At 41.5% G+C, this 19,315-nt stretch overlaps 1 protein-coding gene across 2 annotated transcripts in view; it reads left to right on the top strand.

Annotated features, from left to right (window-relative positions):
- Positions 1 to 11,108: 11,108 nt before the first annotated feature.
- Positions 11,109 to 19,315, top strand: part of RIMS1 (regulating synaptic membrane exocytosis 1) — a 466,474-nt gene continuing 458,267 nt past the window's right edge. For both annotated transcript variants that reach the window (XM_040643616.1, XM_040643666.1), the window contains exon 1: positions 11,109 to 11,272. In XM_040643616.1, coding sequence (XP_040499550.1) covers positions 11,109 to 11,272 — 164 coding nt within the window. The remainder of the gene's footprint in view (positions 11,273 to 19,315) is intronic.

Consider the following 19,315-nt stretch of genomic DNA (forward strand, 5'->3'; position numbering starts at 1 on the left):
GTAAAAGAACTTTAATGTGAGATTTCGTTAATTTAGCTAGGAGTTGGGCTATGTTTAATATTTTCTGTAGCTTTAGCTACCAGAGTTTGCAGATTCCTTTAGGGTCCTTGTTTTTGTCTCCTCTTTTTTCTTTGGGCTTCCCTAGAAGCTCCTTTTTCTTTTTTTTTTTTTTTTTTAAGGTTTATATTTATTTTGAGAGAGAGCGTGTATGAGTGGGGGCAGGGGCAGAGGGAGAGGGAGAATCTCAAGCAGACTCCCCACTGAGGGCAGAGCCCAATGCAGGGCTGGACACAGCCTGATCATGACCTTAAGATTACAACCTGAGCCAAAACCAAGAGTCAGACACTTAACTGACTGAGCCACCCAGGAGCCCCTAGGAACTCTTTTTTAAATAATGTATGTTTTTTTCAGCTTTTGCAGCTATAATCCTCTCTACTTATATTAGAATGGCTAACTTGGTGATAAATTGTGGGGGCATGCTCTATAATCTTATGTTTAGTTTTTTTTTTACTGAGCTGGTTTCCCTAGGCTGTGACCTTCATGAGTGCTTCTTACTTTCTCCCGTCCCCTTTGGTGAGATCAACAAGGCTAGAAGAGTCTATAGTTGGATTAATACCCTTCTCCCTAAGTGGGATAAGGCTATGGTAAAAATCTTTTCCCTATAAAGAATATTCAGGGTGCATTTCAAATTGGTTACTTTTTTCCACCCCCTTCTAGAGCCATAAGAGGATTTTTCTTGGCTTTTCTCTATGAGAACCTGGTGGGGTTCCTAAAGGTAAAATTGATGAACCATGTGTGGGAGATCCCCCTAAGACTACAGCTTCCAGGATTTTCTCATTCTCACACTAGTCCTCAGTCAGCTGACAGCAATTTGTCTTTAACAATTTTGTCTTTAACAATTACTATTTAAGTGTTCCTACCAGTTATTGGTTCTGCCCCCCAGTAAGCGGATTTCAGCTGTGATTCTCTGTATTCTCCTGTCTCTGCAGATTTCAGGGTGGCAGTTTGCCCCATGGCTTCAATTTTCTGATAGATCTAAGATGTCATTACCTTTGAGCTCATTTTGGTTTTTCTCTTTTTTCTTGGTGTGAGGACAGGAGTGACAACTTTCGAGTCCTTTACGTGGCAAAGCTGAAACTGGAAGTCCGTGTGTAGTTTAATCTTTCCATTAACTGTCACCACGAATTATCTGCCCAGTGATCACAACAGGCTCTCTCTCTCCTGGTCAAATTGAGCCAAGGACTCTTGATTATTGCAGCAGGTACAATGGAAGTAGCACCATTACATAGTATCCCAGTTTCTCCTCTTGAACAAGTGGGCCGGGACAGGGTATTGTTTCCATTTTTGTTGGATTAGGTCAACCTGATCTTTGTCAAAATGGTCACATTTATTAACATTTGGTGTGCAACATATGATTCTAATTTGATCAAGTCCTATGTGAGAGTGATCAAAGAAGTAAGGGGAAAAATCATCTCTACTCCTCTTGGCATTACAACATGGGTTTCTTGATAGTTCCTAGAAAATGTTTGGGTCACAACAGGGGAGGTTTATCTCCTGGTGTGAGGAAAACAACCTATTTTATTATTATAAATATAGGAAATAAATACCTGTATGTTAGTTTCTTTCTTAGAAGTAGTGATATATAAGTAAATTCTATATTTTTCCAGTTGCTGAGTCTGAAAACATTACCAAGAAAATAATACATAGCCTTTTGTACTCTAGGCACACAGAGAATTTTCCTTGATATAAGTAAATATTCTACAAAATATATTTTTATAATTGAAGTATAGTTCAACTTTAGGTGATAATATTTTTTTAAGATTTATTTCCTTATTGTCAGAGAGAGAGAGTGTGCGTGAACAGGGGGAACTGCAGGCAGAGGGAGAAACAGGCTCCCCAATGAGCAAAGAGCCTGGGATGGGACTTGATCCCAGGACCCTTAAGCTGAAGGCAGACGCTTAACTGACTGAGCCTCCCAGATGTCCTTTTTTTTTTTTTTTAAAAAAAAGACTTATTTATACAGGTGATAAATTTATCCTAAAAGGTTCTGATACCCCAGTAGTTATTTTAGGAAATGATAGCATTACTTATAATTAAAGTTAATAATTAGAGAAATACTCAGATTTGGGGCAGAAAGTGAGAAGAAAAGGGAAGACCAGGTAGGGAAAAACAGAGAGAGAGGCCCCATGTAGATGTTTTTGGAAATTGTAGATCACAGAGCAAAGTTGAAATATGTAATAATGGAAGCCTTAATCTGGAATACACAAGATGCTGATGTCACTTAACACAGGAGACACCTGGAGGGTAGAGGCTATCCAAAGCAGAGGGCCAATATCAGGCTATTGCTTATGACCCAAGGAAAATAGAAGCCCAACACCAAGGATGGGTCCCAGGCTAAGCCAGATGAATGTGACTGCTGAAGTGAGTACAAGAGGCCAGAGGACAGAAGAAACCATAACTAAACCCAGGTTTGCTTTTGACAGACCTTTTCCCAAATATGGCTGGGGAGGCTGGTCAACTTCCTCATATGCCCAAATCATAGTCGAAACTCAGGAGTTTGATGCCAGGCCTCAAAATTTAAAAAAGGGAAATCAGTCACTATAAAAATGATTTAAGGGTCATAGTGAAGTCTGATGAGTCTCAGTCCCAGTAATTATGAATCAAAGAGAAGCAAAGTGATCACAGACTTCAGAAATTGTTAATGCTGCTGAAGACCGTGGTGACTACAATGGAAATGTTGATAAGTTACCCATGTGTAGCCTATTCTGTGATACACATCAGAGTCCATTTTCTGCTTCACTAAAAATATGACACATTTTGTCAATCTGTCTACTTGGTTCACCCACTTCTGTTGTTCAAACCCCTGAGGAAGGACAATGATCTACACTGGCCATGCCAAATAGTGCCCCAAAGAATATTAATAGTAGCTACACACAGTTGAAAGGAGTATATATGATAATGCCTGTAGAACACTTAGTGCAGGTCGGGAACACATAATATGCTCACTGAATATCATTGCTATTATAAAAATGCTTAGGATATTTAAAGGAGATGTAATTGTCTCCATTTTATAGATGAGGAAATTAGAACTCGGGAAGATTAAGTTACCTCCTCAGTTCTGTAGGGCTAATTAGTGCCAGCATAAGGAGTCAAGTCCCTGCATTATTCTACCAGTTTTCCCACTTGCCTGCAGGGGCTATGGCACAATGGAGAGAAGCAACTGTCTTTTTTTCAAGGGCTGGCCTGTGTGGGGTTGGGTTGTTCATCTCAAATTTGGGAGTGGAAAATAGGAAAATAGGCAAGAACTTGCTGGGAAACAGTCTCGGGGGTGGGTTCAAGTCAGAGAATTCCAGGAAGGAGTGCTTATTTAAATCTGATTGTTGAGGTCTCAGTTTTAATAAAATGTCATTTTAACAAAAATACAGTTAAATGCTAGCTCCAGTAAAGTTGTTTTTCAACTTACTAAAATTTGTAGTGCTTATAAAATAATCTAGTCTTAGAAATTATTATCCAAATCCATTTTCCACTTAGGGTGTTTTTGGCTTTGTAGGTAAGTAAAAGTTGATATTTCTTTTTAAGTCAGTTCAACCTGTCATACTTTTTAAGAAAGAGATTGATTGTAAATAGAGGAGGCTCTCACTCACACAGCTGGGAGGATAGCATTTAGACTTTGACACTTTAATCCAACCAGTACAACTCTCAGAAGGCACTCTCAAAAGAATAAAGCTGATAAACAGTTGAGGCATCTAAGATGGATACTCTTCATATCACATAAAATCAAAACTGAGTAATTCTCAAGAAGTTACTCAATGCAAAGGGGGAAATTGGAAGAGAACGTGGAGAAATTATTCTCAAACATTGCCAATTAAGCATTCTAAGTTTGACTAAAATAGAAGATGAATTCAAAAGAGGCCATGAACTCTGATTTTTAATCAGTAGACAAGCATTGAAAGAAATAACTCAAAGAAAGGATAGCTAAGAATATTAATTGCTTGGAATGAGTATGTCCAAGGCTGGTATGACCCACCAAAACAGAACAGAATGAGGTACCTTCTTCTTGGTCCAAGGACAGAAACATTCCTCCTGAAATAAATGACAATAGTGGAACCTTACCAAAAATCAAATTAAAATAGGTATTTGGCTGAATTTGAGCCAAAATCTGATATCCCATTTCAGCCAAATACCTTCAGTGAAATCTCTTGAGGAGCCAAATGTTCTTTGAAGCCAGAAGGACTATATTTTTGCAAATTACTATAACTATGTATAAATAGGATGACCATATAATTTATCATCCAAACTGGATGATAAGCGAAAGGAGATGCTGTTGATAATAATGCCGGTACAATAGACACAAAGTCAGATGGTTCTGGACAAACCAGGACATATGATCACCTTGTATATAAGCCATTCTTGTGTAGATTATGGTGGTGGTCATAAAAATGGTACTGAAAAGTATATAGAAGGATATGGTGATAACTGAAGTCAAAACTCCAGGATTATATTTCACCAGTTAGCTAAGATTGCATCTCAGTAGATGTCGAAGATATTCCTAACTAATTTATGTCAACATTTTCTAAAAATTAAAAATATTTAAATAATTGTAACTTGAGTATACAGAATCCTGATAGCACAATTATGCTACTTGCTTATTCGTTGGAGTAGAAATTAACTAGTGCTGGGTCCTTAGCTGTTATGTGAACGTGCATTTGTATGCACACTTCTGCTGATGATGCGTTAGTGGGTTTTTTACTTTGGTCAATGTGGAGACAGCAACAAAGTCCCCTTCAGCCCTTAGGCCAATCTTTGATAGAAGTAATCTTCAAAAGAAGCATGTCTCTTTTTTAAAAATTTTAGTTAAAAAACAAACAAACAAACACATTTTGGCCAGAGGGATCAATTAGCAAATTAAATGCAAATATATTTCTCTTTTTGAGTTTAGATGACACTGATGATGATAATGATGACCACGATGATGATGGAAGACTCTTGATATCCCTCCCACACCACCTATCCTTCCCCAACAACAACACATACATACACACACACACACACACACACACACACACACTCTCCCCATATTTGTGTATGGAACAACCACCTACCCACTTCCTGCTCAGCCCCGCATAGGAATCATAACTGATATCTTCTCTTCACAAATTCCTCACATCTCATCTGTCAGCAGGTCTTTAGGCGCCAAAGCACATCTTGAATGTGTCCACTTTTTTCCACGGATACTACACCACAAGTCCAAGCTACTAGACCTTGCTGCCACCCATTTTTCTACCACCCACAGGCAGGGTAATCTTCGAAAAAATGTAAAGCATATCACTTAACCCCCTGTTGAAGCTCTTCGATGGCTTCCCATTGCACAACAATAAACTAGCACTTTCTGTCGTGGTTGACTAGGCCCTATATGAGCTTACCTCCTGCCATTTTCTCCTCCCCTCACAGTGATTCCACCTCACTGGCTGACTCTGTGTTCCCTCAGAGTTCTGCCCTCCCTGACTCAGGACGCTGTCTCTTAACACTTTCTTCAGCTTATAACAGTCTGTGCCGAGCTCTTCTTAGGATGGCGCCTTCCTATCCTTCAAATCTCTGGTCATGTGACATCGTCTTAGGATTCCCATGACTACCTGTCTTCCCACAGTTTACTTTCTATTCTACCTGGTAAGTTATTTTCTAGAGCAATTATCATAATCCAGCTGTTCTTATGTGTTTTCCTATGCCCTCCCCTCTCCTCAAACTGCATTGTAAGCATCTAGGGCAGAGGTTAACAAACTTTTTTTCTGTAAAGAGACAGTAAATATTTCAGGCTCTGTAGGACATATGCTCTTCCATTTTACGTCTACTCTACCATTGTAGTGTGAAGGCAGCTATGCAAAGTACTTAATGGATGTGGCTGTGTTGTAGTAAAACTTTATTCAGAAAACAGGCTTTTGGCTGTGTTGGTTCATGGGCCATAGGTTGCCAATCCCCTCAAGGCCCAGTACCTTCTATGCATTGTTCCCTCCCTTATCCTCCGTGCCTAGCACAAAGCAGGTACACACATTCACAACCTTTCATCCTTACCAAAACCCTGGAAGGTGCGTATTGTTATTTTCATTTTATGGATTAGCTCAGTGAGGTTTACTAATTCACTTAAACTCACATAAATATTGTATTACTCTCCTAGGGCTGCAATGACAAAGTACCACAAGTACCCGCACACACGGCTTAAAACAGCAGAAATGTATTCTCTCACAGCTGTGGAGGCTAGAAGTCCACAACCAAGGTATTAGCAGGGCTACGCCTTCTCTGAGGTCTCTAGAGGAGAATCCCTCCTTGCCTCTTCTAGCTACTGGTGGCTCCTGGCATTCCTTGGTTTGGGGAGGCATCACCACTCCATTCTCTGCTTCTGTTTTCACATGGCCTTCCTCTCTCTGGGTCTCTTTGTGTCTTCATATGGCCTCCTTCCTTGTATGTGTGTGTGTGCTTTCTCTCCTCTTATAAAGACACTAGCCTTTGGATTTAGGACTCATCCTAATATAGTATGAACTCATTTTAGGTAATTTCATCTGTAAAGACCCATTTCCAAAAAAGGGCACATTCTGAGGTTCTGAATGAACATGAGTTGGGGGATCGTGGGGAGACAGCATTAAACCCACTACAATTATCAAATGGTAGAGTAAGGATTTGAACGTGACACCATTTCAGTGATTTTCCACTTTGAGGTTGTAATCTCAGCCATTAAGTTAAATTAACAGTTAACAGTGGTATCCAATTTTAGAGTTATTTTGAGAAACGATGATTTGAGAATATCAGTGGAAAGCAGAGTTAAGAAACTTACCTTAGAGGAGCTTTGTCTAGGTTATTATTTCTGACTAGTACCCTGACCGTAATGTTAGTGCTGTCCTTCAACGAATCTGATACATAGAGGTTTAAGATGTTAAGAATAGAGATTTAAGACATTTTCCAAAGATATCATTGGTTGAGCAAGGAGAATTACATTGGATTTTCATGGTCTCTCTAGTTAACATCTTTGCATACCATGCTTGTAAGTCAGGATTTTCCCTAAAGCTTGTGTAAGGCATGTTTTTCCCGTGAGGAGAGAAAATACAGTTCTCTTACAGTCCAAATACATTTGGGAAATGCCAGGCCAAACCAAGTAAAACAGATTTCTTTCCTGTAGTAAATAATTGCTTCATCACATTTTATTTGTTAAGGAGGCTTGTGAATTTCTAAGAGGGAGGTATTGTGTACATTATTCTAAGCTTACTGGGCATTTTTGTAGAGTACCTTCTCATACTAATCCTCTGTGCTACACACTTCTGTACAGCTACTTTGGGCGTTTGCTTGCTTATCTAAGTGCGGATACGTTCTACTTTTCTGAAGGTAGATTTGTACAGATATACTTCTTTGGATTTTAGAAATTGGTTTTGAACCCCTCCGTAATGGATGAGATTCCTGACAGAAGGAGAGACACTGATGGGTTGCACCATCGGCACCTACTAATTTATTGGTCAGTTCATTCACTCCTTTATTCATTTATTTACTCACTGATTTCACATGTACTTGTGGAGCCCAGGGAAGTGGCTATGAACATAAAGATGATCAAGAACAGATGTCTTTTCATTAAGTCATCCAGATAATACACGTCAATCACTATTTCCCGAAGTAATTCTAATAAATGGAAATCACTTGTATTGGACTGAATTGTCCCCCTAAAATTCATATGTTGAAGCCCTAATCCCTAGTACCTTAGAATGTAACTGTACTTGGAGATAGGCCTTTAGCGAGGTTATTAAAATGAAATGAGGTCATAATGGTGGGGCCCCCGTCCTATAAGAATGATGTCCTTATAAGCAGAAGGAGAGAAACCAGGGATGGGCTTGCACAGAGAAAAGGCCATGTGAGGACACGGCAAGAAAGTGCCCATCTGGGGCGCCTGGGTGGCACAGTGGTTGAGCGTCTGCCTTCGGCTCAGGGCGTGATCCCGGCGTTGTGGGATCGAGCCCCACATCAGGCTCCTCCGCTATGAGCCTGCTTCTTCCTCTCCCACTCCCCCTGCCTGTGTTCCCTCTCTTGCTGGCTGTCTCTCTCTCTGTCAAATAAATAAATAAAATCTTTAAAAAAAAAAAAAGAAAGTGCCCATGTACAAGCCAAGAAGAGGCCTCAGGAAAAATCAGTCCTGCCAGCATTTTGATCTTGTATTTCCAGCCTCCAGAACTGTGAGGAACTAAACTTCTGTTGTTGAAGCCACCTAGTCTGTGGTGTTTTGTTATGGCAGCCCTGGAAAACAGAAGTACCACTGTTAATTGTTTATTCGGCCCCTGCCATCCAGAGCTTTATTCAGCTAGTTCTGACATCTACTGAGGACTTACAATTCCTCTATTTGTATTTTAGAAGAATTTCAAGAGGACTGATTTGACTATAAACCTCTTGAGGACAAGGCCTTTGTTGCATCTCTGTATCGACAATAGGCATCTTATAGAGTATCATTCTCATCTCTAACTCCTCTCTGTACATTAATAATTGAGGGATGGCCTACGACATCTCTTGGAGAGAGCAAGAAATAAGAACAAGAGAACTACAAAGTGTTAGGCACATAGCTAGATGCTTCAAATATATCTTTTCCATTTAATATTTCTCTTCTATTTTGAGACAAATGTCTTTACCCCACTTTTCAGATGAGAAAACCAAGGTTCAGAGAGGATAAGTGATTTTACCAAAATCATAAAAACACTGGTAGAGCCAGAATTCAAACTCATTTCCACCCCTGAATATATGCTAAATAAATAAATGAGTAAATTTTTTTTTTGCAATGATGAAAAGATGATTAGAATGTTTTCATCAATTGCTTAATTAGAGGAAAGAGGAAATCTGGTTAGGCATCAGCACTTACGAAAAAACCTGGAAATTTTAGTAGACTGTGTTTATTTCAGCGACATCATTATAACTGACATTGGTTACCTATATTACCAATATTAAGTTGTGCAAATAAAAATAATGATTTTAAAGCACTTACTAAGTGCCAGATACTGTTCTTGGTTCTTTGTATGTATTCTTGATACTGCTATTCAGGAAAACTAGGGAAAAAACATGAGTGTATCCAAAGGCAGATAACCAGAATGATCAGACTTTGAAATTATGCCACATGATTACTGGTTGGATAAACTGGCAAAGTTTACACTGAAAAAAAAACATTAAAGATGACATGATAGCCATCTCAAATAGTTGAAAACTTTTCAAGTAGAAGAGAGATTTAGACATAGGAATAGAATTGAGAGGTACAGAGCCTTCCATTAGGCTTTGTCAATGTAGGAGCAAGAAATCGCATTTATGGGAGATCAAGTAGTCAAACATAAACCCTTAAACTTGAAGATTTTGGATTTTTAGGATTCATAAATATCACCTTCTTTTTCATTAACAAAGTTAGGCTTGGAAGAAAAAAAAATATATGTATTAGTGCTAGATCCTTTCTGGAACTAAAGAAAGAATTCTGCAGGAGAGAAACCTATCACTTCTCTCGTCACCATTTCTAAGAGAGATATGCACTAGGAAACCGTTGTTCAATTTGAACTCTTCTCTATATTGATTTCTTTATAATAATATTAACAACATTCAGTCTTCAGGTTTCAAAGCCTGTAACAGTACGTGTTTTGAAGGGATTGTCTGTTTATTTTTCCCTTTACCAGCAAGAGAAACTCATCCTTAATGCCTATCATTGGGCCAGGCATTGAGCAAAAGCTTCTTACAATAGGCTATGGTTGGGTGTTTTTCTTATCTGGGATCAGTGTTTCTTGAGAAGTACCTACAGTGGCTAAGAAGTGAGTACACGACGGTAGTGAGCATCGTCAGAGGAATTCAAGTAGATAATCCATTTGCAAGCTCCAGAGAAGCGCGGTTATGCGATGCGATGGGGCTACCCAGAGCCCAAAATGACAAATTAAGTAGTTGCTGGGTTGTGGGGCATCTTAAGGGGGAATTAGGATAAACAGCAGAACAGTCAGTCCTACTGAGCATGGGTCAAGAAAGACACTAAATACAATGGACCCAGAAAATCCAAGCTGTCGGAAGGGTGTGTGTGTATCAAAATTATCTTAAAAAAACAAAACAAAACAAAACACTGCTGTTGCTGTGAACACTTGACTAGTAAATGTGAAATATATCGTAGCAGGGGGAAAAAAAAATGCGTCCAGAGTGTGTTCCATCCTGCTGTTCGGAACATCGTGGGTGCTCAAATAATATTAACGCTCCACGATGAAGATGGTAGCGAGGATGATGATGATTAATGCAATCCAAGGAAAAATAGGGCTGGGGAGGATGACACAGACGAGAGACCAGGAAAGGGAGGATGACTCACGGGTGAGGGGTACCTGGGGATAGAGCGACGTGGCGTGCACGTTGGCGAGCGTGGGGGGAGAGGCTGGGGCACGCGTGGCTCGGACCTGGGGAGTGGGCGGGTGGGTGCCCGTGGGCGGAGCGGCTCCGGGACTGAGTGGCTGGCAGCTATGTCTGCGAGAGCAGCAGCATCACCCGGGAGCGAAGCCTCCGAGACTCCGCCTAACTGACACCCAAAACTCTCCCTCTCCCTCTCCCTCCCGCAGCCCCAAACTGGAGGCAGCCGAGCCTGCCAGCAGCCTCGGCGGCGGCGGCAACAACCGCGGCTGCGGCGGCGGCGGCGGCGGCGGCGGTAGCGGCGGCTGCGGCCCCGGCCTGCCTCGGCCCGGCCTCCCAGCCCCAGCCCCGCCTCGCCCCGCGCGGCGAGCGCGCGACGCCCGGATCGGCCGAGCCTGGCGCGAGCCCTCGCCCCCTCGCCGCGCCCGCCGCGCCTCCGCCTGCCCGCCCCCGCCGGCTGAGGCTGGGCTGCGGGAGGCGTCCGGGCGGCCCCGAGCCTAGCTAGGGCGACCAAAACAAAGGCAGCATCCGGGGCTGGGTGGATGCAAACAACCATGAAAGACTGGGTTCTCTCTCTCCCCGGCTCTGCTGCTGCCGCCGCCGCTGCTCGTCCTCCTCCTGCCGCCGCCAGGAGGGCTCCTCTGTGAGGGGAAGCAGGGGCGCAGCTGCTGGGCGTGAATCCGAAAGGTGAGAGCCAGGGAGCCAGAAGAGGGGGCGGGCAGGCCACGAAAATGTCCTCGGCCGTGGGGCCCCGCGGTCCTCGCCCACCCACGGTGCCTCCCCCCATGCAAGAGCTGCCCGACCTGAGCCACCTGACCGAGGAAGAGAGGAACATTATCATGGCAGTGATGGACCGGCAGAAGGAAGAGGAGGAAAAAGAAGAAGCCATGCTCAAGTAAGCCACCCCCAGCCGCGCCATCCGTGCCTCCGTGCCTCCTTCGGTCCATTCACCACTCACTCACCCAATCCTCTCGGCTGAGTGTGGGGGAAGGGCGGGCGGGGGTGATGGGTGGGGGGCGGAGGCGCCCGCCTTGGGGCCAGGGGCGCTGGGCTTGAGCGGGGAAGAGATTAGGGGGTCAGGAGGAAGGAGGGGATGCCACCCAGCTGGGAGCCCAGGAGCCAGGAAAGGATGGCTTGAGGCTGGGTTGCAGAGGAAGATTGGGTGGACAGGGACCACCCTGAGGGTGGGGTATGCAGAAGCTGAGGAGAGCTGATGCCACCCAGGTGGAAGGGCCCTGGGCTGGGAACAGGTGAAGGGGCAGGGGAGGAGTGGAAGAAAGGGAGGGATGAAGAGGTGCTGAGAACAGCTCCTCTTCTGTTCTTGGAGTTGTTTAGGAGGTTGGGGTTACCCCAGTAAAGGGTGCCAGTATTTATGTAAGAAAAATGCTTATTTTAGTGTTGATTTTGGTACTCATTCATCTCCAGATCAAGGTTGGGTCTTTTTTGGGCAGTTGCCATCTTTGGTAACCTGCCTACCCAGCTTCTCTTGAAGCTTTTAGTCACATCTTCTATACAGAATACCTGTGTGAAGACACATTCTCTTACCCATATACAATGCCATTGGCAATGCAAAGTTTTTAATAATGGGTGAAGCTGATGGGGACTCTGGCCAGAATAAAATAGAGGTTCCTCTTTACTGGTTACCTAGAGACCTCTGGGGCCTGCTCAGTTCCTGGTGGAAGCTGTACAATAGGGGATCACATATTTGCACACATCCCTCTTCTTTAAAGCCCATCAGCCCTTCAGGGGCTCTCTGTCTAGTGCCCCGTTTTCCTGGGTCTGGGGAGGGGATGGGGCTCGTTGCTGGTGGTGCAGGGGTGTGTGACACTGCCTGTGCTGCTGCTCATCATATTCTCAGACAAAACTGCTTACAAGGTACTGGCATCCAGACTGGGTTTTCCTTGCTCCTTAGCATCACTCACAGAGTGGAGCTGAAGGGGACTTCGACCCTGCCTTCCCTTGGGAGGTCTTCTCGTATTCAGGAAAGTTTTCAACTTGGGGGTAAAGGAATTTGGAGACCCCGATTGGGACTAATTCCTTGGTGTCTCCCATTTAGTCCACAAGGTGTATCTGGGGGCAGAGGATTGGCACGAAGAGCCAAAGGGAACCTGTTGCATCTGGAGTTAGCTGAGAGCAAAGAAGAGGCAGGGAGGGAACAGGGGTGACACCCAGGCACAGAACACACCCATCAGGGCTTCCCCCCTACCCTGAAGGATTGCCCCCTGAAGAGAAGATGCTGTCACTGAAGCTTTCTTCTGCTTCCTCTCAGTGCAGCAGTGCCTGGAAGGAGAGGAAGGGAGGAGGCTGCATTCACAGCCTGATGGGTCCCCACCAGTGTAACTGCCACCCAGATGGGAGAGGGGGATATTGAGCAAGCGCTGTGCGTGCTGGGTCACAGCAAAAGAGTAGAAATCCCGTTATTCCTGCTCTTTCATTGTAGACTCAGAAAGGGTCCATTAACTCAGAAGGCCAGAGCTGGCCTCGTTCTATAAAGAGCAGCAGGTTTCTGGATTCCCTGCTCCTTCTCATCCAAAAAACAAATACTTTAAGCCTGCCGGCTTGAGGGAGGCAGAACCCTCGTTAATCTGCTGCCTGTCCCTAGTGCAACAATCACATCCCTGGTGCTGCAGGCTTCCCCTCTTCTGAGACTGGAAGTAATGGATTGTGTCTGATGGTTCTGCTGTTTGTCTGTCTGGTTGTCAGTCCGTCTGTCCTCACTGGTTGCAGTCCCTACCACCTGTCCTGGACACCTTTTATGCTGGTCAGGATTTACAGTTTGCTCCTGTTTCGTTTGGTGTTCACTGCAGACAGCAGGTGGATGGAGGCCTCCAGCAGCCAGTGGAACACAGGAGCTGCTGCTTGACAGGGTCCGAATAGGAAGGGGAAGGCACAGTGCAAGTAGTGGCCATCACGCCTCTCCGTTAGCTGTTTCAGGCTGGGGGAGAGCGAGAGATTTTTAAGTGGGAGAGGGTGAGTTTTAGGACAGAATTCCAAATCTGCTAACTGCCTAAGGATAGCATAAGATCGTATGGGCTTCTATGGACAAATAAAAATGAAGAATACCGTCCAACTGCTCATGCCTAAAACATCTTTCCCGCTGCTGTTCCTGTGACTGCTTTGCACTAGCTTGCAAATATTGTTCCTTTATTGCAAGGATTCACAAAATATTGCAGTGTGTGACGCTGTTATACAACAGCCCTCTATCATCCCAGACCTCTGCATTAACTTTATCAATCAGCCTCCTCTGTTAATGTCTTGGCCTTTTGTGCAGTGGCAGATTGGTAGTGTTTTGGAATCCCAGTTTGCTGCTGTGTAAGCGTGTCATATTGTCTGCAATTAGTGGAACAGTTCTGTACCTTTTTCTAGAGGGCACTTTATGTCTTAAAAACTGGTGATTGTAGAGGCTATTCAGATGACACATATATGTGGGAACTTAACGACACAGTCATAAGTGGTGGCCTTTTCTCAACTTTGCATAAAAATAGATTGGGAAAAAAAATAGATTGGAAAACATGATGCTTTTCATGGGGCTTTGAAGTATTTGTTAAATCAGAGATAAGTTTTTATGGTAATGCTTGGTCCATCATATCACATATCTGAGAAATTACTTTCACAACAGGCCCCACAAAGCTAAAGTTCTGGTCACAGCAGTTAGACTTAAAATTCACTTTTGTCATCACTGCAGAACCATCACCTTGAGCTACCTGCTGTGCATGCTGTCTCTCTTTTCACGATGTGTACGAATGTGTAAGGCGTTAATAGAAGGTAGAAAACTGATGCGTGAATATGAGAAAGATAAAACATATAGATTTAAATATATTTGTGTAGTTTCATCAGCCGTGATTATAAATTACTACTTGAATTTGGCCTTGATGATGTCTTTAAATATGTGTAAATGGAAAAGAATAATCAAGCTAACTTTTACCTCAAGATTTCAGAAAAATTTTCTCAAAATTATAAATACTTAGTCATAAAAATAATTCATTTTGTTGGCAAGGCACACTAATTTTAAATACCATTGCCATATAACAAGAAATAGTTGACCCCCACAAATAATTCTTGATGACTGATTTAATTATCTGCAAATCAGAAGTCTTTTCTTAATCTTAACCCCTTAGTAGGGTTTTGGTGTGTGTGTGCGCGTGTGTGTGTGAGTGTGTGTGTGTGTGTGTGTGTTCTGGAGGCTTTTTGAAACCTAACTTCCTCAATGAATACTCTTTCAAGTAACTGTCACCAGACACCATGAGCCAATATATTACATGAGTTGAAAACTGCATTATCTGGGACCTAAATCAGAGAAGATCTCATTAGATCTAAAATCTTATTCCTTTTTTATAAAAGCTTCATAGAGAAAGAAGCTACAGAATAGTAAGAGAAGAGGAAAAAATAGAAGCAGAGAGTTAAAGGGGTTTGAGGATGGGAATTGAGAACCATATTGAAATATTTAATAAACTACTAACATTTATTGAGCATTTACCTCATGCTGGCCATTATTCTAAGTGGTTATTGAATCAAATGCCAAAGAGTTGAACTATGCTCAAGCTTTAATACATGCATATTTGGATTCTCACAACAGCCCGTGCAGAAGGTAAGTCAGGTCATATAATCCTCAAATCTTCATCCTAAACTCAGAGAATTCCAGTAATACCCTAAGCTGACTCACATTACATAGCCCAACCAGGATTCAAGCCCAGACCTTTTAAGTCCAAATATTTTCCCACACACTACACCATCCTTCTACCAAGAAAAACTTGCATTTCATCTACCTTTTCCTTAAATTAGTTTGTGCTCTTTCCTCAGTTTCAGAGAAGTGGTTTGGCAAAGGATTAGGTTGACTCAGTAGATCAGCCGCTGATTATAGGAGGGCCTGGAGCTTCACTCACACTCTTAATAGTTTCCTGTGGATTGAGGACAAGGGAATTGTCTCCAATTTGAAGAAAATAAAAAGCATCATTGTATGGTGGAAAGACCATTAACTTTGGATCCAAGCATTTTGGGGTTCTAGTTCTAATTCTGACACTTATTGTGTAAATGTGGGCAAGACAATTAAATGAGGATTCTTTGAGGTTCAATTTTACTTATAAATTCTGCAATTCATAGTGTGAAATTGATTTATAAAAATTGTTGACTTTAGACTTCTCCCTGTCTTTTTTTTTATTATTTTTTTTATTATTATGTTCAGTTAGCCAGCATATTCTCCCTCTCTTCTTAACAGGGAGCTTAGCGCTGACTTTTCACACATCCATAGCATCTACTTCCTTTACGAAAGGAGAAAGAAAGTAGAAGTAGAACACTTGTAACGTTAGCCTTTCTTTCTTTTTCTCCCTCTAACCAATTATGCTATTGTATCCATAAGACTCAATATGAAAGACCTCAATTAGCAAGTAGGAAAAAAAGGAAAAGTAGATGGGGCAGCTAGAGAGGAGTGCAGATAGAGTCCCCATCGATGCAAGTATCATGTATTTGTTGGGGTTTGCAAAGATTTTCATATCTTACGTCTGAAAATATTATCTTGCTTTGCTGAGGCAAGGATGGTAAGAAGGAAAAGAAAGAAGGCGTATAGTAATAAGGGAATGCTGCTAAAACAGGAGCTGGTGTCTACCATTTTTGAGATGCTGTGTTAAATAGAAAAGAAGGAGAAAACTCACCATTTTACTTGGACTCTAGTCTCTTTTACGCCATTTATGGATAGGGTTACATTAGAGAAGGTTAATCCTGAACTCTTGAAATTTTCTTCTTTCAACAAAAACTTATCTTAGTAAATGCATGTGCCCAGGACTGAATTCCCAAATGTTCCAGAGAAAATATAAAATAGGGAAGCCTTAAAAAATGAAAGACATGAAGAGCTATCAAAGAAAATGGAGGGAAAGAGACATAACCATTAGTTCACATTTTTGCTAACATGTCTTGACTTTCTTTTAACTTGTATGTGTTCTTTCTTAACCAGAAGTGAGGGGGCACCATTGTTTAAATAAGTAGATTACCAAATTTGAAATAGAATATGGAAACCAGTGTGGGCTATATGTGCTACTGCTGACTTGAATAGAAACACAACATCTTGGGAGTGTTATTTGCTCAACTTGTTAAATGAGGAGAATGATTTATCTTAAACCTGTGCGGTAAGCTTCCTGGAAAGATATCAAATCGGAATTCCTGAAATAATATTATTCTCCCACACCTGGAACATACAGATGGATGGGGCTGATGTATCATGGGTTATAAAGTCCATTGTATTGCATTTCATATATCTTTATGGACAATTTTATATTTTTAAACACTTTTTACATTTTATTCTATGATATGAGTTGGATATTTCAGAGCTGGTTCTGCAACTTGAAGTAAATTTTTCTAGGGCACATGGCAACTAGAGTTATAGAACCCAGAACCTATGTGTATTGACTCCAAGTTGCTAGTCCTCTTGTAAATCTTTTTAAAAGTACATCAAGCAAAAATAAATTAATAATAATAATAATAATGATAATGATAATAAAAGTATGTCAAGCTGTGGTATTATGGTCTATTTCTCTGTTCTCTTTGGTGGTGGAGGGGCTAACATTTATTGTGTGCCTTCCATGTGTCAGGCATTTGGCTGTATACTTTGCATATTTCACTCTGCCCTGAACTCACCTCTTGATAAGAAGTTCATCCTGTCAGTATTCTGTTTGTTTTCTAGTATTAGTGAAATTCCAGCACCAGCTAGATACTTTCCTGACCCTTTGCTTACCACATTTGATTCTGGCATCCAGAGTATTAACATAAAAGGGGGAAGAGAAGAATTTCTTATGGCTAATAGCAGTTTCGACCCTTTTCCAAGTCCACCCCTCTTCAGTCTCTAGATCTGACCACAGCTTCCTTGTTAACCCTGTGCACCAGAGGCTTTTCTGATCTGTTGGCTCTTTTGCTCATGATGTTAATGCCTTAGCATTTTCCCACCATTCTCCTCCACTGTGAGGTTATCTTTTCAACCCACTATTGTTCTCAATTCTATTTGTTGGGTTGGCTATTTCAAACAAAGTGTTGTACAATAGTCAATTCAACAGTAAGATCATTTTCTCAGGTATTGGAATGGGGTCAGGCATATGGCTATTGGGGTAGAATAGAGAGAGTCCTTTGCTGAGAGCCTGATGTTGGTCTAGTTACTACAATTTTAAAGCTGCCATGGTCAGAAGGGGAGGTGAGCATCACATAGTTGGATGGAGCCGTGGACTAAATGCTGGTCTTAACACTATGACTTTCTATAGGTGTCACCCATCCAAGTCTCAGTTTCTTTATGTGTCAAGTGGGATTGATAATGCCTGCCTTGCTACCTTAGGAGGAAGTGGATAGTAGAAGCACCCTTAAACTTGAAATTGCTGTACCAAAGAAAGGTGCCATTATTATCTTTACTCTGGAAAACTATAGAAGAATCTCACGATTATCTATTCCTGTGGTTACTGCAGCTACTAGGGGTCCTGTGGAGATGAGTTCTTAAAGAACAATCCATTCATTGTATCATGCTAACGGTACAGTGTGGCGAGGGCTGCAGCTACCAGTTGGAGAATTTGGTAAGGAGGCACAAGGTAAAATGAGACCAGGGCTTGGTCTGAGGTGGCATTTACCTTCTTTATGTTCTTCCTTCTTTCTCATTAAGTAGCTCGTAAGTGTCTTTAGCACAAAAAGCAGTGTGGGCAAAGTGATAAAGCCTGAAGTAGCTACAGGGCAACCCTAATTCAAAAATGCGAAGAGAAATTAGTTTAGGGTAATTTCTTCCTCTTTTACTAGAAAAAGACCTATGATTTTAATGCCACTGGATTTTATAAATCATTCATTTTCAGAATTGGGTGAATAGGGGCTGTATATTTATTAAGTAGTAGTTTCTCTATCATGTCCGTTTATCATTAGGTATTGTAATAGATTATATGTGTTTCAGATTTTTTTAAGATTCTCTACTGGGTGCTTTGGGTTTTCTGTATGCATATTCTCACACTCCTTCATCAAGTTTGTATCCAGTTAACTTCGATCTAGGTCAGTTTTCTGTGAATGCCAAGAGGGGAGTATACCGTATTGAATTTAGATTTTCTACCTCTGTTGCCATCTTGTGAAAACTTCCTGTACATGTGACTGTTTATTTAAAGAGAAAAATAGAGTTGTTTAAAAGGAAAGTGACTATACATGTTGGTTTGCCCAGGACAGTATCTATTTATGCCTATCTCCTCTATGATTACAGAAAGTACCTCTTTTCCTCAATTTTGTGTTTCAATATGGGCAATAAGTTATAGTGTCTTCTTCTTTATATGTTTTGCTTCCCCAACCCATTATTCATTTAAAATTTAAGAAAGCCAAGCAATTAACAGTCATGAAACATATCTTACCAATAAATAATACAAGCAAGTTATAGACATATTATTTTGAACATCATTGGTAAATGAAAGAGCTTTTGCTGAGAAGGAGGTGTTATCTTTTATGGAGTCTCAGTGGAATGCTACCTTTTATGGCAAAATAGAATTAAAATTTCAAAACATTTTTCAAGTAACAGTGGCTCTGAATTGCAACTGCATGCAGGACTCTCTTTATGAATGTTCTCTTCTGGGCCTTGCAGAAGAGCAGCCTGCAGTTTAGAGAAGACATTTAAATAGATTTTAGAATGCAGCATTTTAATAAGTCTTCTCAAGTTTAGATAGTAAAATAAGGTAGTGTTATAGAAAGTAATTTCATACAAATTGAAAGTAATTAATGTGCTTAATTAGATATTAGCTATTTTAAAGAACTATAATGAACCAAACAGTTACCTTTATGTAATATAACAGGTAATACCTTGCTAGTGATTTACATAGTATCTAGTCTTTTTGTGTGTGTGTTCCCCATCATTATACAGGTAATTATTTGGAAGATGCCATTATATTTACGTAGAGAAGATAAATGAATTGAAAACCAGTGAAAGTATCTGCACTGCACTGTC

The sequence above is a fragment of the Ursus maritimus genome, unplaced genomic scaffold, assembly GCF_017311325.1.
Source record: "Ursus maritimus isolate PB19 unplaced genomic scaffold, ASM1731132v1 scaffold_29, whole genome shotgun sequence".
Taxonomy (NCBI): Eukaryota; Metazoa; Chordata; class Mammalia; order Carnivora; family Ursidae; genus Ursus; species Ursus maritimus.